This window comes from Notothenia coriiceps, unplaced genomic scaffold, assembly GCF_000735185.1.
Source record: "Notothenia coriiceps isolate Sejong01 unplaced genomic scaffold, NC01 NC01_scaffold00012198, whole genome shotgun sequence".
Lineage (NCBI taxonomy): Eukaryota > Metazoa > Chordata > Actinopteri > Perciformes > Nototheniidae > Notothenia > Notothenia coriiceps.
In genome coordinates, this window is record NW_011344899.1 from 15,811 (window position 1) to 38,641 (window position 22,831).

The 22,831-nt window shown below is 41.7% G+C and overlaps 3 protein-coding genes and 1 long non-coding RNA gene across 4 annotated transcripts in view; 2 read left to right on the forward strand and 2 right to left on the reverse strand.

The window, feature by feature from the left end:
- Window positions 1–127: 127 nt before the first annotated feature.
- LOC104947264 (uncharacterized) lies at window positions 128–4,693 on the reverse strand. The gene is made up of 2 exons (XR_798541.1): window positions 2,484–4,693; window positions 128–2,381 (listed from the first exon to the last, which is right to left on the reverse strand). It is a non-coding gene; the product is annotated as an uncharacterized lncRNA (long non-coding RNA).
- Window positions 4,694–8,084: 3,391 nt separating this feature from the next.
- Window positions 8,085–13,846, forward strand: LOC104947265 (bone morphogenetic protein 3B-like). Its single transcript, XM_010773249.1, has 3 exons — window positions 8,085–8,575; window positions 9,867–11,008; window positions 11,118–13,846. The coding sequence occupies exons 1-3, from the start codon at window positions 8,320–8,322 to the stop codon at window positions 11,307–11,309; spliced, it is 1,590 nt and encodes a 529-aa protein (XP_010771551.1). The 5' UTR covers window positions 8,085–8,319; the 3' UTR covers window positions 11,310–13,846.
- A 1,200-nt stretch (window positions 13,847–15,046) lies between these two features.
- znf488 (zinc finger protein 488) lies at window positions 15,047–18,410 on the reverse strand. The gene is made up of 4 exons (XM_010773250.1): window positions 18,285–18,410; window positions 17,322–17,541; window positions 16,738–16,966; window positions 15,047–16,531 (listed from the first exon to the last, which is right to left on the reverse strand). The coding sequence occupies exons 1-4, from the start codon at window positions 18,293–18,295 to the stop codon at window positions 15,465–15,467; spliced, it is 1,527 nt and encodes a 508-aa protein (XP_010771552.1). The 5' UTR covers window positions 18,296–18,410; the 3' UTR covers window positions 15,047–15,464.
- A 1,555-nt stretch (window positions 18,411–19,965) lies between these two features.
- LOC104947268 (anthrax toxin receptor 1-like) overlaps window positions 19,966–22,831 on the forward strand; it is a gene marked incomplete at its 3' end in the record, with an annotated part of 20,876 nt that continues 18,010 nt past the window's right edge. Inside the window, exon 1 of the mRNA XM_010773251.1 lies at window positions 19,966–20,335. Coding sequence (XP_010771553.1) covers window positions 20,175–20,335 — 161 coding nt within the window. The remainder of the gene's footprint in view (window positions 20,336–22,831) is intronic.

The window sequence follows — 22,831 nt, forward strand, 5'->3', positions numbered from 1 at the left end:
CGCGATACTAACGCTGATGACGCCAACGCGCTCATTCTAATTCATGAGCACAGCATGGTCTATCTGTCTCATGTAAACATGATGTTCATATCCCAACCGATCCCAACACAAAACACAAAAAAGTCAGTGACTGCTAAATGCTATTTATTTTGTATTTATTTTGTTCTTCAAACAAACAAAAGCCAAACTATTTACACATCTTTCAGTTGTTCTTTTCCAAAACAGTTTATCACATTATGCTGTTATCTCAACATTCAAAGACTTGTTATTCAAGGGGCTGAGCTGACTGGGATATAACTTAACACATATTTTTTGATCCATATTGTTAGATTTACAGTTACCAGAACTAAACTGAACCAGGTTTCATACCAATTTAGGTGGACAGGACGTGACATAATCTTTTCAAAGGCTGCAATTAAATATCGTGGGCTTTTGGAAGAAACAATATTGCAGTTTATCTAATCATAAAAGCACCTGTGGTGCAGTAAAATAACTTTGTTTTTACTCTATTAAGACAGGCTGACCAACCAACAACTAATACCACACAATATCAGCATTTAAAAACATCAAACATAGATATTTTTTAAAGTCACTCTCAAACAACAGACGTGATAGTATAAAGTCAATTTTTTGTTTTGGCAACTGATAAAGCCAACATTAAACTTAGTACAGTTAGCTATCCATCAACATCTCAGCTAAAAAGATGTACAAGTTTATTACATATGTAACCTCAGTTGCAAATTGGAATAAAAACGGCATAGTGTTTAGTTGTCAATGATACAAAAAGCAACTAGTCGCCTAAAAGCATTAATCTCTCAAATCCAAATAGATATACACAAATGGAACAAGACGCTTTCCAAATTTTCAGGACAAGAATTTCCTTCTGGATAACACACAACTGACTGGCCGATTTCTTATCTATTCAGTGCATTCATATAGTCAGCAGCACTCCCCGGTGCACAAACAAAACTGCTGCAATCTGGGACAAATTGTTACGCACGTCAAGGTTCAGCATCAAAACATGGTCAAAACCCACAAATACTACACATCATGCAATCATGATTCTCACAAGACTGATTTGACATCCCATAACTGTAAAAAGTATCTGGTTGCTTCCAAAACGTTAAAGTCAACCGGAGTGTATACAAATAATAACCAAAAAGCCCCTACTTAGAAGACCTGTCACTCTGGTTCAGTTTGGCCTAGAGCAGTATATCCAACAATATTTCACACAATAATACATCTGTTTTAAGCCAATTCTGTGTATCCCCCCAGTCAGCTCAGCTCCATACAGTACAGACTTCAGCCCTTTATTAAGCCTGCACTTTTTGCAATTATCCAACAGGAAATGTGAACAAATCAATTCTAAACTTTAAGGAAACCAAAAGGGCAACACAAGCTAACCACCAGCAAAATCAGATTAATCAAAGAGTGCTTGCTCTTTCTGTAGCAAAACAGTCTCTTTCATGGTGGTTAGATGTCTCAAATTAATACAGAACACTGTCCTGTTAACAAACAGAAAACTTTTAGAAAGCTCCTTTCTCTCTTTCGACTTTAGAGGACAGTTAAAGGAGGCGGTTTCCAACTTAAATTCACCTTTTAGAGAACATTTTCAGTTAGCCGTTCAGAGCTGAACTATACAATTTAAGGCATGTTGAACAGAGAAATAAAGCAAAACCACTATGAGAGAAAAATCAAAAACACAAACTTTTACATTATTTACAAAGCTCAGCGATTATATTGAGCAATGATTTGTGTGTGTGTGTCATCTAATGTTGGTGTAGCCCTGTTGTGTGTTTGTGGTTCCAGGGGAGAGCCACTGTGTGTTGCTTTTTCTGTAGCATGTGCATGTAGTGTGTCCGCAACTAGAATCTATGTGACGTGTAGCTACTCGATTGTGTTTTGTAATGTTTCAAAGTTTTTTTTTTTGTTGTTTTTTTTGTACAATTCTTTCAGTTCATCCAGTTCCACAGCTGCAGGGATTCCTGGTGACTTTGATGTAATCCAGCCACGTCCGTCAAATCCCAATCCAGCTCTGAGTCTTCTGTCCCGCCGCTTAGAAGACCTCCACGCGACTGCCTGAGAGCTTCAGGCCGAGGTGGGGTGATGACATCTGGGCAATACGTGCCTCTTTATCCTTTTCCTCCATGGGAGATCAAGTCCCGATCCTCACACTTCCAACACAGATGGGATCCACGGCCTATAAACCTGTTCATCTTGCAACTGTCCAACTGATAATGCCAGCGGCCTGTCAAGTCTGAGGTCAAGACAGAAAAGTTTCTTAGGGTTTAAGTTCAAAGGTTTAGGGTAAACTGGTTCATGGGTTGGCTGTAGATTAGATCCTCCTGGCAGAGGGCAGCAAATAAAGCACAGCCAGACTCCTGAGAGAAGATGGAAAGAAAGAGCACAAAACCCATCATCAGCACACTGTTCAAACGTGACTTTAACCGGGAGTAAATAGATCAAATCAAAGAATATCTTACCATTGCCAAATATTGTTCCTCCTGCAGTAACTCCACAGCTCTGGAGGCAGCCATCAGGTTCGGAGAAGACCTTCAAACCCACGTCTGCCTCTTCACCGTGTATGTTGATCAAACACTCTTGGTGGGACTTTTTTGTCGAGACTGCAGCATCCGTTTTGATAAGTAACTCTCAGTCAGTCTCGGAGCCACTTTAGCAAGTCCTACAAACTTAGTCCTTGTTTTTTTTTATTTCCCTTCCATCCCCGATTATTTCAGGGTTACTGGCAAACTAAGGGAAACTCACAGCGAGTCCATTTCAAACTATACTCAAAAAGATTGGTTTTCTTGAAGAACATTCACTCCATATAGTCAACGTCGCATGTATTTTTCCTTCATCCATTTGCAAAGTTTCTTTCTTCTCCGAAAGATAATACAAAAATATGGTTATATACAGGAGGTGGGAGAAGACGTTTTTCTCGAGTCTCTTATTTCAGTTTGGGAATATTTTTTTTTCAGTGACTTTGTCAAAGTCGTAGCAATCCTCCTGTTGTAATTGTGCTCCCATCCCCAACATTGTACCTCACAGCTTGAATGAACAAAAGTGCATAGGTGAGTTGGTAAGGGCAGGTGAGTGCTTCTGAGGGTTGAGGTGGAGACAAGCGCACTAACCAGGTGTACACGTATCACCTTCTCTTCCCTCTAGGGTTTTGCAGCCCTGCACTCCACAAACAAAGCCCATCCTTGATTTCCCTCCCTTTCCCCCGTGGTGGATCATCAATTCTCCATGACCACACACAGAGGTCCAGTCAGAAGATTGTGTCCATGTTCTTGTGATACCTGCCGCTCTTCCTCAAAAAAAAAACCCAACACAACTCAATGTCCATATGGCAGAAGCGCACTTGCAAACCCCACCCGTCTCATGTGGGAACAAAAATAAAACAAATAACAAAAAACTGCACCCACAGATATCCATGTGGTTTGTAAACAACCAAAGCTCCAGTATGGAATAGAAAGAGTCTTTTCATTCTTAGTCACTATTTGTACGACCAGGATTGTAGAGGCAGTGTGTTCAACTGTTTCCAGCCCCGGTTTTTTTTTCTTCTTTTCCACTGTAAATAAAAAAAAGTTCTCGCTAAATTCTCTGAAGCTTTTTTGTATTTTGTTTCCATTTTTGAAATCTTCTGAGGAAAAAAAAATAGAATCTGGTATCAGCACGGGTTTCTTGTCATTTTTTTGGAATACATTCAATATTTTCTTAAGAAATAATACACACTTCACATGGCGATAATGAAATAAAAATTAAGGAAAAAAATTAGAACACACAACAAAAATAGCAGCCCCAAGTGCTCATTATCTTAGTCCAAATACTTTTTAAACTTTGTATATAATGTATATATTCATATATATTTTTCATTAAAAAAAGAAACTCGTCATTATCAAATTGCAACAACGAATAAGTAACACAATATGCTAACATGTCATGCACCCTTCTGTGCACTTGCACATTAAGATGCTGTTTTCTTTTCAGAGTCAGAATCTCGACACCTTTCATTCACAAGTTCGAGAGCTGACAAAAGGCAACGTGATCACACCCCAGGAAAACAGACTGGACTAACCTTCCGATGGATCACCCCTAGACTGAACTAGAAACATTTACGATATAAACTTACATACTTTACATACACTGTGCTGAGCACTGACACACAATACACTTGCTCTCAAAAAAGAGTTAATGTCTCAATGGCCACGCACCCTATCCAAGTTCTTAGGCACAAATGTGCATTCATACACATACAAAAAAGCACATGTATTCAAAATGAGTACCTGTAGTCTTAACTAATTTCTATGAACAGTAAATGAACATGAAAACTCACACATACAAAGTCTCACTCTGATGCACGCACAGTAATGTCCCTCATGATTCGCCCTGTCTGCCAGTCCTCACAGGTCTACCGACGGCTCCCCATGGGGAGGGGCTTAAGGGGAAATCAACTAGTGGTGCCATCGTGTGATGAGCGCAAAGCTAACATTTACAAATGTATGCATTTCTATTTTGTCTATCATGGGGATGAAGAGCTGGTGAGAGAAAGGATGTGTTGTGCAATTGCCCTCTCTCTCTCTGTCTCACTCATTCAACTCTCACAACGTCCCTGTTTGGAGGAGGGACACACACACACACACACACACACACACACACACACACACACACACACACACACACACACACAAACGCGCTCCTGCTCTTTCTCAGACTCACACACCTACCTACCAGGCGGAGTGGATGACGTTGACATGGTGGGATTCCTGATCTTAATAACTGTCCAACCTGTGTCTCCTTGTCTATCTCCTTGGTATCTGTCTGAAAGCAGGGCAATCTTTTCCACAAACAAGCATTAAAGCATATACTTGAGGTCCAGTACTATGGATTTTTGTGGTTATATTTGATGGTTAATTTTGTGGTCACTTTGTGGTACAACTCAACACAGAAGATTCTCTCCGGAGATTAGGACGCTATCTGGAAAGATCTTGCTGTTTCTCTTTTTTTATCTGAGCTATAAATTAATATTTCCCATAAAGTTTGTTCAACAATTAGGGGGAACTCACCGTTTAAAAAAAATCATGCAGTATAGAATGAATTATGGCTGCAGTTTTTGCCTGTATATTTTATCTGCTTGGAATCTTCAAGTCTTAAGCAGCTTCAGAAAAGACACTGGTGCTTTCTGCTTGAGTCCCTACAATCCTGAGTGACCTTTTGTAAGTTAAAGTTTGACCTGTTGTTTTGTCTACCCATAAAATATTCCAGAGGTACAAAGACAAGTCACTTATAGAAGCTTTAAACATCCTGGAGGACACACAACATGAGAACATTTGACTTAAACTACCCCCCTCTTTATTTTTTCTGAGCAAAAGACACTGCCAGTTAGTCCGTCCCCCGTAAGTGCAAAGCACTGTTCTTTTTGGACAAACCATGACAATATCAGTCACTAGAAGAGGACGGGCCAAAAGCTGATCCATATCAATTCCCCGGTGCCCACACACAAACATCTATCAGACCCCCCCAGCTGAGCTCTGGAACCAGAAAGTCTCAACCAATATCGTGCAAAGGTGTTAAACTAGGAGCATTTCCAGAACCAACCATCAGTCCTTTCACCACACACACACACACACACACACACACACACACACACACACACACACACACACACACACACACGCGTGTTAATTCCTCACACTTCTCCACACCCCCACAGAGAGCAGAACACAAGTCTTGTTTGCTTTGGATGGCTCTGCGAGGGGACCTCCATGGTGGACAAACTAAAACACACCGCTGTACCACAGCCTGAGTAGTCATATCGCAGTGCTGCTGCAGAGATCATCACAAGTTATGCAACAATCCACATTGCATCCAGCTGGTAATTTCTGTTTCATGTCTCCTTGAGCTCCATGGTGCACTGGTGCATGCTGTGTATCAGTTCGAGTCAACCTTTTAATGGGATTTCTGGTTCTAGTGATCACACTGCTGCATGGCCACACTTGGCCTGAAAGTGTCAACATGCGTGTGATTGAATCAAAATCAAAATGTGTGGGAGTCAGATCTCAGTGTGAGGCTGACTACTTCCTTGTGTGGCTTAGAAGATCCAGTAGCTACATGGGCAAAATCCAATTTTTGTCAATTTAAACCTGTCACTTAATACACCCGTGCCTCACACTGAAATATTAGTTGTTCTGAAGCGACATGTGTAACCGTAGCCTTAAATTATCCCCCAGTTTGAGATTTTTTAAGATTAATTTAAAGTGGTTTGTCTGTCCTGCTGTCTTTTTATCTTATTTGATCTAGTCACAGTGAAGCTGCTTTCCTCGCAGTCGCGATGGAGTGAAGAGCATTATGTAGATAATGCCCCACATTAATCTCACACTGCCCTACATATTCAGGGTTAAAGGTCAAAGCAATTTCATGTTGTCGTAACGTATTATGATCCTAATGTCCTGGTTTCATATATTACTTAAATTGTCCCTCCCTCTATCCCTGCTTACACAAAACGTAGCATTATTTCCGTTCATAATGCTACGTTTTTCCAGTTTAAACTCTTGCATTTGAATGATATAAAATAACTTGAGCTACTCTTTTTGTTTAATATGCATATAGGGCCTACTTGTTTTTTTACCACATGCTTCTTCAGAGAACCGCAATAAGATAATCCCATGTTGTCTTAATGACTTTTTAATGGGTTGTAAATAACAGAGAATGACAGCTCACTGTTGGGAAATTACTGTTTGGTTTTCAAATGTTATTACTTCCAAATAAACAGCAGTATATCTTTGAATATCAGTTTGTGCAGTCAGGGGTTTTCTTTTAGAGTGGTCATTCTCAAATGCCGATCTAAATTCTCAGTGTTTTGACAAAGAGGAAAACAATATTGTATGCATTCAAACAATTAACCACAATAATTAATCATATCTTGTTTTTCAAGGATGACTCAACAGGGTATGGGAAAAGGCAAAACATTAATGTGTTTTTGTGCCGTGACGAAACCAAAGAGCATGCCACTTCTGCAAACTACTTCATAATTCTCCTCGGATATCACACACACCCACACACACGCACACACAAAACACATGCACACACACTCTCTCCAGAATAGTCCAGATTTAAGACCTGTCGCTGGTGTGGAACTTAGTGAAAAGGAGTATCCTGTGGGGCCCTTGGGGGCCAGAAAACTACTATGTAGCTTTGTATGTGTGCTTGCGGGTAGATGTGTGCGTGTGTGTGTGTGTGTGTGTGTGTGTGTGTGTGTGTGTGTGTGTGTGTGTGTGTGTGTGTGTGTGTGTGTGTGTGTGGTGGCAGAAAGTGACCCGAGAGGCCCAGCTAGTTACAGCCTCTCTGCTGGAGACCACCACTTCCACAAAACAAGCATTGTTGGTGCAGAGCTCCAGACACCAGAGACACACACTGGAAACAACTTGTATGTGCACACACAAAAATACATGCACACCACAGGAAGAAAAAATGTTTGCAGTTTGAAGCGGTAATTCTAACAGAGGGCATGTTCTGTTAGCTATGATTAAAATCACAAAGTCCCACGGAAGAGTCTCGTCTATCACAGAATTTCACTAGGAAACTGTCTCTATCTCACACGCACACACACAGTACAATGTACAAAATGGGGATCACTAACAATAGCCCCTGGGTGGTTGGTCAGACTATTATTGTTGGTGTTTCTATGTTAATTATGTGTGACTGAGAGCATGTCAAAATCAGTTACTGGAAATAATGTGGTGAGCTGGAAATTGTGAGGTGGAATTACTGTGCCCACAAAAAAAAGGTTTATTGAGTTACAACAGTGACTTTGTCACACAATGAGTACTGTTCTGAGACACTGTGCCAAAGCCACTGGATCAATGTTATTACTCAAACGATGCAAAACAACATAAGGAAGACATCATCAACATCATCATCATCATCATCAGAGAGGGGAGGGGAGGGGGGCAGCATCATGACCTCCACTTCTGGCTGTGCGCGCTGCAGAGACCTAGTTGGCTGACAGGATAATACGTCAGCACCTCTCACCGCTGGAGTATAACCCCCTCAAGCCTCTGGTGGTAACACAAACGTAAGCGTAAAAGTAGCAGCTCCAACTGTTGCCCGGACTAACCCATTCAGCATCCACGTCTCTCACAGCCTGACAAGGAGGAGTGAGACGGCTCGCCGAGCACGAAGCGGAAAAGTGCCGAGAAGAGCTGGAACATTTACGCACAGCCTTTGTTTCTGGATTGTGTTTGCGTGTTAAAGTCCACCTTTGATCATCTTGGACATTTTTCTGCACCTCTTGGATTTTGTATTCATTTCAGCACTTCAATGGCAGCTCTGAGAATGAAATTCTCGCACCTGTTCGTGTTGATTTTAAACTGTTTCCTGTATGGTGCTGCGTCAGTTAAGATCATGAGAGGGCGCACACAGGACAGTAGCTTCCTCCAGCCCTCGTTGGACATGTTCTCAGATGACCCGGATCAGGACATGGTCTCCCACCACATGTCCAAACTGTACGAGAAATACAACAGGGAAAACCGACTCAAAGGGGGAAATACTGTCAGGAGTTTCAGAGCAAGCCAAGGTGTGTTAAGAAATAGATTTACCTGCATTAAATAAGCGAAATTGCTCAAATTCTGTTTTTTATTTAATTATGAAACATTTAAGAAAACACGTTTAAGCCCTTAGTGCACCTGTAATCCGACGCAAAAGGAAAAATAAATAGTCATAAAGCTCCCCTGATCCTCTCCATGGATGGTTATTAAAGTGCAACCGCTCAGCTAGATGGTTTTTGCAGACGCTCTAAATAGGTAGGATTGTTTTGGAACAGTCTGAGAATGCATTTAAATGATTTTGGGATGCTGTGGGCACACTGTTTGTGGCAGCAGCTGTGCCCCCTTCTGCTGTGGAGTCTGATCAATTACCGCAGACAGACGCGCAATAAGTGCAAGAATGCATGCAATTCCCTGCCAGCAATGCCCGGCTTCACACAGTGAAACCTCAGCGGCAGTTACGCGCTGCATAGGTTCATTGTCGTGGCTTCTCCATGCTCCTGTTGTGGCTACAGGACATGTGTGACTCCACGTCATGGAGTCAAGGGGCTTAGAGCACAGTCGGTCCTCTCTGTCTGATGCTGTTTTTATAAACACAACTCATAGACATTTATATCCCTCATGGTTCTCAGATGGCATATGATAACACGTGTGTATTTTTACTGCAGAGGCTGGGTGTAATACAAGGAGAGATGTAAGAGAGTTTTCACAACAATGTAAGATCTGTTAAAACAGTTGATTATGTCTTGGTGTCTGGGCAGAGAGCGCTGGCTGTATTGGGCTTAAGGGTGAGCTTTAAGAGAAACTGAGGTAAGCATTTCCATATGCAGGCTGAATCCGAGGTAATGTATATCTCTTGAGTCAGTCCATACTTCCGCTGAACTCTTATACAATGAACAATAACTCTGCTGTTGAAGTTAATGTTCATCATGAATATTTAGCTCTCCGCTCACCCTCCTCTACCCCTGCCAGCCAGATCCCCAGAGCCTGGTTCCTCTTAAGGGCACCTTCGGAAATCCTACCAAAGCGTGCAACCGTTTAACAGCCACACAGCAGTCATGTAACACAGAACAAGGAAAGGTGTTTAACTTTTAAACCTGAGCAAGAGTGCTTTAAGTGCAGTTTGATACAAAATGGTTTTGTCCTTAGTAATTTATCTTTCTTTAATAACAGTTCATAGTTATCAAATAAAGTTCCCTGCTGGATACTGTTTACCAGTGGGATATCTTTAAGATTATATTTAGATTTTACAAATCTCATTCTTTGGATAAAAGTTTTGATTCGCTTGACTACCTGCCACTGACTGATTGATTGTCTTTGCAGACTCCTCTGACCGCAGGACGGTGTACCGACTAAATCTTACAACCCTCCAGGACTCAGAGGTCATCCTCTCTGCCACATTCCACTTCCTCCTCGATCGGCTCCCTCATCAAAAACCCTGGTTCTGTAAACGCTTCAAAAGCCCATCCTGTCGTTCATCAGCCATCCACCCTTCTCCGTCCATCAGCCTGTTACTTCGCTCCGTCTCCTCTGGGTCAGAGGTCAGATCTGGGTCAATGGGGTCACTTCTAGGCAATGTGACCTTCCACCCCCACAGGAGAGGGGTGTGGCAGATGAAAGATGTGACCCAGGTCATAAAGGAGGCACGGGACAAGGGTCATCTCCTGGTGTCAGTGGAGTTGGGGCAACAGCACCTGAGAAAACCAGAGGGGGCGCTGTCTGGTGGCAGCCTGCCCTACCTGCTGCTGTATGCTAATGACCAAGCCTTGGCAGAGCCCAACAGCGTGGCTGCCAGCCTTCAGAGGTATGACCCGTTTGGTGAGGGAGGAGAGCCTTCACTCACTTCTAATGGACCTAACTCTTCACCAGGGCCAAAAGGACGCGAGAGAAGGGAAGCAACTGCGACCTTTGACCCCATACTGAACAATGAGCTGCCTCAGGTTGACTTTAGACCTGATGGGTACAGAAAGGATGACCTCTGGGAGAGCACTTGGTACCTGGCACTCAAACCTAAATCAGGAAATCAAGAAAATAAGAGAACGAGCCAGGAGGGAGAAAGAGTGGAGCAAGGTAAAGGGCTTCATGTCAATGAAGAACCTCAGGTTCTGAAAGAAGAAGAAAAACCCCAACAGGAGCTCAAACCTGATCACTCTACCGAGCAAAAAGTCAAAGAAAGTCGCAATCCTACTACCAGTGATGAGCGGAAGCATGAGCGGAGACATGAAGGAAAGGATGGAAAAAAGCTCAAAGGAAGCACTCACTCTGAGTCACCTGTTCTGAGTTTTGATGAACAAACGATGCGTAAGGCCCGGAGGAGGCAGTGGGGAGACACCCAGCAAAGAGGCTGCTCCAGGAGGAACCTCAGGGTGGATTTTGCAGACATTGGCTGGAGCGAGTGGGTCATAGAACCCAAAGCCTTTGATGCCTACTACTGCGCTGGAACATGTGGGTTCCCGATGTCCAAGGTAGGATCACAGACATCAAGTCACTCTCATTTGTTTCCAAAACAGCATTAACACCTTAAATTAAGAAACTAAAGCTATTCTCTTTTCATCTTCTGTTTTTTTCTTCCAGGTGGCGAGGCCGTCTAACCATGCCACCATCCAGAGCATAGTGCGTGCGGTGGGGATCATCCCCGGAGTTCCTGAGCCCTGCTGTGTCCCAGAGAAGATGAGTCCACTGGCTGTGCTCTACCAGGATGAATCCAGGAACCCAGTACTAAAGGTTTACCCAAATATGTCCGTCCAGTCCTGCTCCTGCAGATAGGAAGGGGAGGTCAATGGGGGCAGAGGACAAAACAGGGTGGATGTGGAGAGAAACAGAAAACAGGATACATGGAGACAGAACCATACCTCTGTTGTTAAGTGGTTTCTTGAGAAACAAAGTCACTTTGGCCGTGGTTATTCCTCAAGGAACATATAGGCTGTAGAGAAATCACTTCCATCTCCTCTGTCCTGCGGCAGCAGACTTGAAGAGACATATTGTCTGGCGTCTGCCTTAGCGAGAGGAACAAAGTCACACATGTAAAGTCAGGGCTCCACAGACGCCCATTGAGTTGATTCTTTGTTTGACATAATAGTGAGGATTTCATGGACAGGAGCATTTTCCTTTTATCTCAGAATGTACTTGCTTTTCAAACAGCTCACAGTGAGTTTGTGTTCATGTTTTCTTTGGACACAAGGGCTATAAATAAAATACTTTATTGATGTATCATCAGGCAGCTTACACCGTCACATACAAAAGACAGTAATTATATAAGATCTTTCTTATTTTTGTAAGTACTGCGTGCAGCGTTTATTTTCAACAGATCATATGCCACATTGTACATACATGCAATGTTAATCTGTTGGCAAAAATGTAGGGTTATAGTACATTCTTGCTCGGCATATCTTAAAAAGGAAATATCCAATGGATCTTAGAGGGCATCTGGAATTCATTTACACCCACCAACCCCCTCATAACACTTCAAGAATGTTATAATGAAACCAGAAATATTTTTCTATTTTGAATGTGAAACTTGGTTAAGAATAATTTGTCATGGTTCCTAGGTTATGTATTACTATATTTTTAGAGAATATGGTGTTTTGTACATGTGTATTTTTTAAATTATGAAAAGGTAGCCTTCTATACATTAGAATAAAATGTAATTTAATCTCTTGCTGGAATATTGTTGTTTCAAACACTTTGTGTTATTTTTGGTTATTACTGTGTATAATGTTTGATTCTTGGGGGGGGAGGGACTTTTTTGTCAAAACAAACCTAAAAAGGGCACCACTGTTCAAAATAACTTTGTACAAAAACAGGAAGGTTCCTGTAAAGCCCCTTGAACCCATTATTACCCCATGCCAAAGGCTCAGGCGTCTGTCGTCCGGCAAATAACGTACCCGATGCAGCTGCCGTGGATTAATGGTTGATGGAGGAGGCAGGCACGCACCTATTAGGACGTCAGCCACTTGAACTTCAAAACCATGGGCACTTCCCCTTTTCTACCCCTCCATTGAAAAGCTGAATATTCCAAGTGCAGGATGTTCAATCTCAAAAGCCCTTTTAAGAACAGATGCTTACAGACAAATGATCTCAACCACTTTACTCAACTGCTTGTCACTTTTCTTCATAAGAGGAAGAAGGTGGCCCACGTGGTGCCTAAACAGGGTGTCAAACTGACAGGGAAATGACAGAGGAAGCCTTTTGATTATTAACTCATTACGCTGCGGTTGTTCTGTCGTGAGGCGGAAAAAGTTGGCACGGAGTACCACATCTGCTGCAGCAACAGAATGCTCTGAAGTTCAAGACTGGACTGTAATTTCATCTCAAAGACAGAGACATTAAGGGGGACGCTTTTGGGGGAATGGAACAAAAGATTAAAACCTTTAAACTGTTTATTGCAGTTGAGAATAATGCTATAAATGTGTTGGCTTGAAATTGAGACCCCTGTCATCATCTCCTAACAAATTGTGCCATCCCTCATGTCTGTACTGCTTTGTCCATTAGACTATAAAAAGTAATCATCCTATTTGTATGTTGTTGGCTTTTACGTTCTTACAGCAAAGAATCAAAGGCTTTTTATTGTGGCTTTTGTGACACCAGAACACCCCGTTATTGTTCTGAAAACAGATCACTACAAATATGGCAATGACTCAACATTTGGATTAACTAACTAAATCGCCAAGCAGCATGCCAGACATCTATGATTTGGTGGGTTTCCATGATAAAGAAAAAAGTTCATTAACAATCATTTGCAATGAGTTTAGATCACTTTAGGGACCTTTTTTCAGTTGGACTTAAAGATGTTTTATTTAATGTTCTACCAGAAACAGAATGACAACTTTAATACAAGGTGAATACTTTATATAGTAAACCAATAAGTATAAAATAAAAATGTTATATTATCCTATTAGCTTGGTAAAAATTGTGTTTTTTTGTGTAGCATCATGTTACTGATAAGGGGAGATACATGTCGAATGACTTAATACACAATTCAGTTTTCTCCATTTCGAACAAGTGGAAATGTTCAGCTGTATGATGATGATGATGATGATGATGATGATTCCGATGATGATGATGATGATGATGATGATGATGATGATGATGATGATTATAAATCATGTTTGCATTAATAAATGTTTTAGAATAGGCTGGCCCATTTATAATCGGCATATAGTATATAGATTTTTTTCCTGATTTCCAGACTGATCCCTCTTACGGTCCAGAGCCACAGTCTGCTTTTACAAAGTGAACCTCATGTCAACCACAATCACAGTCACAGGAGAGTGCTCACAATGGTCAATCCAGCCGAGAAAACCACAGTAGTCTAGGCTCACGTTCAGAGCCCAATATGCCCAAAAGCCAAAACCAAAGGAGGCAAGTGGGGGAACCAAGAACAATATTTGTGTTTCCACTTGATGACTGTTCAATTAAAGCAGAGCTATTCCGCCATTATTAGACAACAAAGGATTTTCTGTGTCTGGGCTGAAATGGCTCTTTCCTCACATGGTTTCTGAGCTCAGAAAACTAATAGTGCTGTTCATTACAGACATAACTTTAATAGAGTGACACTGTGCTTCTTAATCACCCATTTAATCATGTGGGCCGCTGGGTATTTCATTTGAATATCAGTTGTTTCCTTTAGAAAGTGAAACAAATAAATGCTTTTAGTTTCTTGAAAACATTCAGAACTTTTACTAAGCCAAGAAATCCATTTTCATTCTGGAAGCAAATCATTTGTCTAAGATCAGTCTAAGACTATAGCATGTTTTGGTGTATTTGGTTTCAAATGACACATTTTTGAAGGGTGTTGCTTTCGTGTTTTGAGTAAGTATCATTCTAAGAAAAAGACAAATGGAAACAGCAAAATGGTTTGTGGCTTGAAGAAACTGGAGGATAAACTCTATACATTATTCTCAAATAAAGTAGATAACAGCAGTGTTGGAAGGTTTACATCCCATTACAGAGAGACTGAAAAGGTCTGAGGCTTGACTTTCCCATGAACTTCTTGCCGCCTCATTTACCTGCAACAGAGACGGCTATTTATGTCCATCTGTCTGCAGCCTGTACTGAATGGGACCGAGGCCACTCGCTGTGGGTGGAGAAACAGAAAATAAGAAATTCAAAGGCTTACGTGGATTCCATCCAGGTCTGTAGATGAACGATAAGCCTGGAAAACAGCCATGTATTCTTTGCACTGATGTTGGTGAAACATCTAAAATGGCATGCAGGTATTGCATTTTGAATGACAGTCTTGTCAAGTCGTGCATGAGAGCAGAGCAAGAAACAAATATGTGAATTCCCTACAATTGGTTCATACACTAATCTTTCTTTCTATGAATGACATAGGTATCCTTCAGGACAATTCAACCACATTGTAAACACATCTGATAGATATTCTTTAAATGTACTAATCTACAGGGAGATAGAGAAAAGTAGGTCTCCTGTCGCCAGCTGTTGGAGCAGACACAAAGTGACCCCCAACATGTTGGTGGAACAAAGTACTCGACACGTTTTTTTTCATTTTCATCATTTTAGATTTCAAAACAAATGTGCAAACACACTCAATCCACATCTCTTGTACAAATCAGAGCAGAGAAAAACTGATAAATAAGAGGATTTGTGACAATCATGAGCTGTCCTCGAGATCTTTCAGTCTTTCTTCCCTCCAGAGTTCCATAAGGCACAAAATAATCATCAACCTAACAAAAAGCAGAGCTAAAGGACAGACAAGAAACTGCAGTGAGATCAGCGTACACGTACCTCTATCGTCATCTAGTGGACAGACTGTGGTGGCCACGTGTTGGTTTTGCTATATTTTTACAGCTACCTACATTCACTCTTATACACCAAAGTCTCACCGTGAATCTGGAGTCTAAACCTGTTAAATACGCATTGCTACTAGAATAAATTAAAGTGTCAGTGTCCCTTCTTGCCTCAGTTATGAGAAGTCATGTGTCTGGACAGGTGGTGCCGTTCCCGGAAGTACTCATGGCAGATTGGGCAGGTGAGTTTCTCCTCCCTGCTCCTCCTCACGTGGGACTCCGCTGCGAACTCCTTCTTGTGGTGAGAGCGCATATGGAACACGAGGTCAGAGGTCATGCGGAAGGAGAGGTTACATTTTGCGCACCAGTTCTGCACCGACACGCCGAATGAGGTGAAAGTCGGTGGAAGGACCGTGAGAGAAGATGCCGTCTGCAGCTGCACGCCAATGTTCCTAGACCAGTGCTCCGGTGCGTAATGGAACGCGTTGTTTACAGCCACAGGGGAATGAACAGTCTGTAAGTCAGTGCTCAGGATGTTAGCTGCCATCAGATTGTTGTATCCCAAAACATTTCTGGAGTTGAAGGCATCTGTCATCTCCTCTACGCGGCTAGAGGGGGCTGTTGAGGCGCTGCTGAGATGCACCTGGGGGTCAATAAGGGAATTTATTTTACTCGGTTTACAGAAAGCGCTTCTCTGATGTCCTTGATTGTTGGACAGGACCAGAGAAAATGCACTACTGCTGCTTGAGTTCAAACCAGAGCTCTCCCCTGCCTCAGACCGTGCGTCCATATCTCTGACATGCGTAAAGGCACCATTCTTACATCCCAAATGATCTGGTTTAATCTTATCAGCCTTGAGCTTCCCAGCAGAGGAAGATTCGTCTCCTGCTGCCTGGTCGTATCCCTTAATCAGTGGTGTTATATTGTCATCGTTTGAAATATTTGTCTTTTCCAAAAGAACCGTTTTCCTCCCTTTGGGATAAAGTGTTTCCTCGTATTTCCTTCTCTTGGGAAAAATCTCTGCATCCTCGTTTTTGCTAGAGGATTTTTTGTGTTCCAAATCTCTGGCGATGTTGTGGAAATCTGTTACTCGGCGTTGTTTCCTAATTTCCACATGCTTTTGCTCGTAAATCTCGCGGCTCCATGTGTCTGTCTTGACTTGAGTGCAAAGGAATCGGCAATGAGCCAGGAACGGAAACTCGTTCTTGAAGACCTGGTTACATCTTGCACATTTGAACTCTGAAAGAAAGACAAAAACACACAATGTGTTCAATATACCGATATATTCATATTATTTACCATTTAGTTAGCAACAATGACATCCTTACATTAATCCAACATGGTAATTAGAGAATGAACACGATGCGTAGAGTGGCTTTATAATTAAATCTCAGGTCAATCCGAGTATCTTGACCTCTTATTCGCCTCACAAAGCTTTGCCTCACCTTCACTCGATCCTCGGGACATGTCAGTGAAGCCCAGCAGGTGAGACAGCTCCTGGTCGTACCACACAAGCAGCTCTTCTTCCGGCCGGATGTCCCGGATGGTCCGCACATACAGCTGACCAGCCTTCAGAAAGGCCTCGGTGTTCTGCTCCTGGCCATTGCGCGCAGCCTGCACGAGCCGCAGCCAGGACAGCACCAGCACGGAATTACGCATGGCCTCAGGGTCCAACTGTTGACAGAAACATCGATATTTTACTCACATTTAATTGTATATCTTTATTACAAACATAACATTCCTTAATATAACTTGAAGTATATTGTCCATCTCCCAGTTTTTGGCAATTGACATGTTTTTGGTCCCTTTGCAAATAATACCCAAAGACAAACGCTTCATGGCAAACACAAATTGCAGATGGAATGCGTTGAAATATAGTCTCATAAAATATAAGGTAGGCTGCATGAAATAAATGCAATCCAAATTAAAATAAGGAACAAATAAATCCGGTGCAAGTGTAATTTCACAATTCACCATAAATCAAGCACACATTTTTCAAAGAGACAATACAAGTCTGATCACAACTCACCCTGAACATATATGATTTAGCTCTCTTGTCGCAGGATTTCTGCGCTATGAAGGCGATCGTGTCGTAGAAAGTGTTTTGGAGCACACATGGACCAAAGCACGTGCCTGCAGGGATGCTGCGCGTAACGACCACAGTGGTGTAGAGATCCGCTGGATGCTGCAGGAATTTACTCTCACCGGTCCAGATGGAGCGAGGTAGGAAAGAGTGATCCATCATCAAACTGTAATGAAATACAAAATATATTAATCACAAATACAATATAATACGTTTAAGAGCAGTTACATATTATATCCTTAAAATGTTTAAGAGTTATTATTTTAAAACCAAGGTTAACCACTAAGACTTTAATACAATTCGACTATAACTTTAATAGCAATACACATGTTTAATTGTGTGTTTAAGTTTAACAAAATATTGAGAAAACAATTGGGATATACATTAAAATATAGGTGGCAGTGGGCTGACATGCCAAGACGAGTTGGATTCAGATGCTCTAACCAAGCTGGATGGTCTTGCATGTATGGAGAAAAAAAAGATTGAGATATTGTATTAATTTTTTTTCTGCTCAAATGAAGGGTCCCAACTGTGAAGCAGGCGCAGCCAGTGTTGATGCAAAATGAGTTCTAACGTCCTTTGTCTCAGTTTTCACTCGGTTTCTCCTTTTGTCTACCCATCTGCCGTGGTGCCCAACTGCCTCCTCTGTGCGCAAGATAAGTTCAATGTTCGTTTTCCTGATGTATCGACAACATTAATGCACAGAGATTATGTGACTATTGAGTTATTCCCTCTCTGGTCAATATTCTTGAAAGGTTCAAATCGTTGACGGTGCATCGTCATGACAGAATGAACTGGTGCCAATCTGAAAATGCCAGTGCGGTTATAAATGAATGACACTTGAGAGAAAGATCGCATATCCCTGAGATGAGAACAGAAGTGGATTCATTGTGTTGAATGCGGACTTACCCGCTGGACATTGAGGATGATGTTGGTGCCGTGTGTCAGCAAGAGGCAGCAGGTGCAGTGGACCTTGGTAACGATGTCCTCTCTTTTCTTGGTGGCGAGTTACTTATCCGACTGAATCTTCCTCCGTACTGTCGTCCCTCTCCTCTCCCACTCCCACTTATTCCCTCCAGAAAGCGCACTGAAGCGTGGCGCATTGATGTAAACACGTGCGCGCTCACGCACACACACGCGCGCACACGCCTTGAATTTAGACCTTGGCTAATTTTCCCTGGCCTTGTCTGATGTACGGTCCTTTCAGTGAAGAAGAGATGTATTGGCTCTGGAAATTCAATGATTTCATCAATTAGTTTTTTAACAGATACAGCATGGAGCTGGCTGATTTGGATATACTGTGTGTGCACACCAATTAGGCAGTGACATGTTTACCTTCAGTGTAAAACGTTGAAAATATAATGTTCCCTAGGTTTTTAATGCGTAAAAAAATACAAATGTCTACGCCCCAAATGTCCTAAACCCTGAGCTTAAAGGACCACATCAAGACTTTGCCAGCCTGCAGTTAGTCAGATGGAAATCATTAAAATATATGCCTCAAGCTATTCTGACATCCTATTGTGCTTTTGGTTTAAATGTCAGTCACTCCTCTAATTGTACTTTGCACAACAGATATTCAGACTATAGTCTATCACGCTATGTGGGATTCCGAGAGGTTTGTTTTTCACTTCACTGGAAACAAATTATGTCAAGCTACAGACGAGTTAGACACGGTAGAAGTTGTCCTGGCTAATGTGGGCAATTGGAAATTGTAAAACTGGCAACTACATGACATGATGCAGGGTGGTCTGGGTTTGCCACTGGGCAAATGCATAATTCATTAACTAAATGTTTCTGTCTAATGAGCATTTAATGGATTATTCTGCATCAAAGCTTTGGTTTGGATAAATGTCCTGGTGGTAATCGAGCCAACTTTCTGTAATGAGAAAGTGGCAACACATAAAAGCTTTCGTGTGGACTCCTCGGGTCCGGTTACAGTATAGCCTATATTTACACTTTAGAGGCTATTGTACAAAATATATCATATTAATGCCTGAAAACATTTCCTCACATTACATTTTGTTGTGAAATTTGATGATGGTCTTTGGAAAACACTGTTAACCTTTCACAGCACATCCTGTCATGCTCCCATTTGCATTATGGCCCCATAATTTAATTGTCTTTTCAGTTCCTCTGTTTTTCATTTGAGGGCAAAATTCCTTAAACATAACAGAGAGAGACAAGAGATGCATTTCATGCTTAAAGAACAAAAATAATTATGGATTATTCAAAACTAAAGGTATTAAATATTACACATTTTAACCAGCATTTATTTTTACAATTAAAACAAACTGGAATTATAAGCCAAAGCAAAATTCAGTCATTTCTGCATTAAAGGACGTGAACACAAATGTATTGAATGTTATTTGATGGTTTTGGTCCTCTGATTGCTCATGAACAACAACAAAAAAACAGGGCAGTTTTTTTAGGAATGGTTGTTTTAGGTTTTTTTGTCTCATTCTCAAATGTATTTTTGGCTAATCCCACCCAGTGAGATCTGCCTAAAACAAATCACTGTTAAAGTGGAGTTTTGTATTTCTCCTCGGGTGTCGCTCCTCTCCTCCATCCTGCCCTGCTTTAGTGATTTTTTTTTTTCTGAGCTGAAAGACAGGACTTGGAGAGGCCGGCTTAAACTGAACAGCACTCCTGTGGGCTGAATGCATGCCAACCCAACAACAGGACGGAACACCGAGAAAAACACTGGGTTACAGACACACAGTCGATTCAGAAACAGATGATAAGAAATGTGAAGCTCTTTAGTTGTCACAGTGTCGGACCAGTCAACAGTAACCGGGAAAGATGGCGAGGACACAGACTCGCATGTTCCTCGCCTGGGCTTTGCTGGGAATTTTCTTCCTCGGTGTCTCGGTGAAAGGAGAGCTGCAGGGAGATCAACAGGAGGAGGAGGAGGATGAGAGGTCCTGTCAGGGCGCCTTCGACCTCTATTTTGTCCTGGACAAGTGAGTGTCCGATAATATTTATGGCTTTGTTACTTTCCCATCGCTGCACATTGCCATGCAACCGCCCAGTGGTTTGGAAACGCGGAGCGCACCCGTCAGATTCAGTCAGTTGTTGTAACGGTAGGCTACTCGTGAAAAGTAATCTACAAGTGTGAGCTAGGGAGTTCAGTTTTTATCAATTTGCTTTTGTGTCACATAATCTGTTGATAAAGTATAGCGGTTTGGTGTTTAACGGATCACGGAGAGCTCGTCCAAAACTGTTTTACCCTCAGTGTTTTTATGTTTTAGTGTCGCATGCAGCCTATCATTGTACTTTAAGTTGGGAGAACATTTCTCTCATAGGGGAATGCTTTTACTTTACTTTATTTTCGTCCGGTTCAAAGTGGAGAGGAAGACAGATCTAGCTTTTACCCACGGGATGTGGGCAGGGCGAGCAGGGTGGATAGGGTTTCAGGCTGATGACGCCTGCGGACACAGCTGCAGCAGCGGCGGCCACAGCGGAGCAGCCTGTGATCCTAACACTATTCTTCTATCCCTTCACTGTGGGCCGATTGTATCCTGTTAAGGAAATGTAGTGACCAGAAGCTGAGCTCATTCTTTATTGTCTCCTGCAGAGAGTTAGATTTATTCAGATCTACAGGTTGTCGTTTTTAATAGAACAAAAACACCAAAATGACATGTACTGGCACCAATTCCTAATTTCTCCAATATTACTTTATGAAGCCATAGTCAGTTGTAATAACAATGTTTGGATTGCGAAGTTATAACAAATCCTTGCTTTTTCTTTTTAATTGGCTTTTTAATTGGCCAGGGTGACACCTGCAATAGACAATTCAACCACCTAAACCTGCAGAAATAGGCTGCAGAATATCTGAACTAAAATCAAGTACCTGGGCTAGTTTTTTATTAGTCAGTATAGGACGAGAATAAATGAAGCCTGAGAGGATGTCAAAGGTCCATGGCTTGATCAGAATAAGAGACCTAGCAATTACCTAACACCTTGTGGACCTGTAGGCCACCAATACGCCCCTGAGCCATGCATATAATATTTATTCTGACTCAGACTAACCTAATGTCAGTCTTTGAATGTCTTTGAGGCCATTTATATACACTTTTAGAGCTTATAGCTCAATAGACACTTATGACTATGTGTAAGGCAAGAGGGATGCATGTCCAGCCACCTCACAGCACCTTCAAGCATACTGTACCTCTCATAATGGCATGTTTTTTGGGCTGTGTAAGCGTGACCATTCCAGTAATTGTCTGCGTGCAAGCTCTCTGCCGACTGTGTTGCCGTTTATAGCTGCTCAGACGTTATAATTGACATTTTTGTCCTATCTTGGCTTGAGTTGCAAGGTGAGAATAAGCTTGTGGACACAAAACCATCAGACATGTCATAACATGCTACAGTAAGAACAGAGAGAGAGATAGATAGAGTGGCAAGGAAAAAATACAAGGTTGAATTTGTTGTCCTATCTCTTTAAAAGAATAACAGCTTATAATCACAAAATGAGACTGAGAGCATTGATTTACAGTGAAGCTGATAAGCACGTATCTGTGTGTTAGATGTTTTGAATGTACAGTGAGGTAATGGTCCTTGGGTACCCTATGATGCATAGCAGGACTCGTTGAGTGACATTTTACCTTGGTTTCAACACATTGATGATCTTTCGTATGTCCAGGGCAAACATCATGTCATTGGCTCTTCAGCCTTTACCCTTTGCTTCTGAAAGTTTCAGTGGAGCCTGGGGAGTGTGGCATGTCACGCATGGCCAAGCCTCTGGTACGCTGCTGTTTGTTTGACTGTCTGGACCTGCATGCTTCAGCAAGCCTTCAGGAAGATTATGCTCTTTCTCGCCAAGTTGGCACCGCTTTTTTTGCTGTTTTCCAGATCCTAAATGCCACACAGTGACCTAATCTAATCTAGTGGTGGGGAACAGAGCAACATCTTGTATAAGAGATGCTTTTACATCTCTCTACACTGATCTTCATATATTCACGTTTGTCTCACCCACATGTTTTGCTTCGGCTTTGCTGTCCAGAAGGCTAAGAGGCATGCTGGGTAGAGAATGTGTGTGCTCCACCAGAAACATAATAAATATTAGAAAACATTCCTACAATCCATGTCTGATCCACACTAAGTACCAGGCTGCACTTTTCCTCCCTATCTGGTTTCCCACAAAAATAATTATAGGTGTTTTTTATGGATACGTTTTGAACAGAGATTTATTTTGATTGATTTATTTTTTTAGACAAAATTAGATCTTTCCTTAAATTATTCAAACTCAGGAATGCAGGAAGAAAGGAGCCGACTATTTGCTGAATTAGTTTGATGGTGTATTATTTAGAAGTAATAGTTTCACACAAATAATTATACAGATTTTCTGATTTAACCAATGAAAAATCACTTTCTAACATAAGAACATACTTTCAATGGATGGAAACTGAGCTTTTGTTCTGTCTGTGTATTGCTAAACTCAGACTGCCAAGGCACAC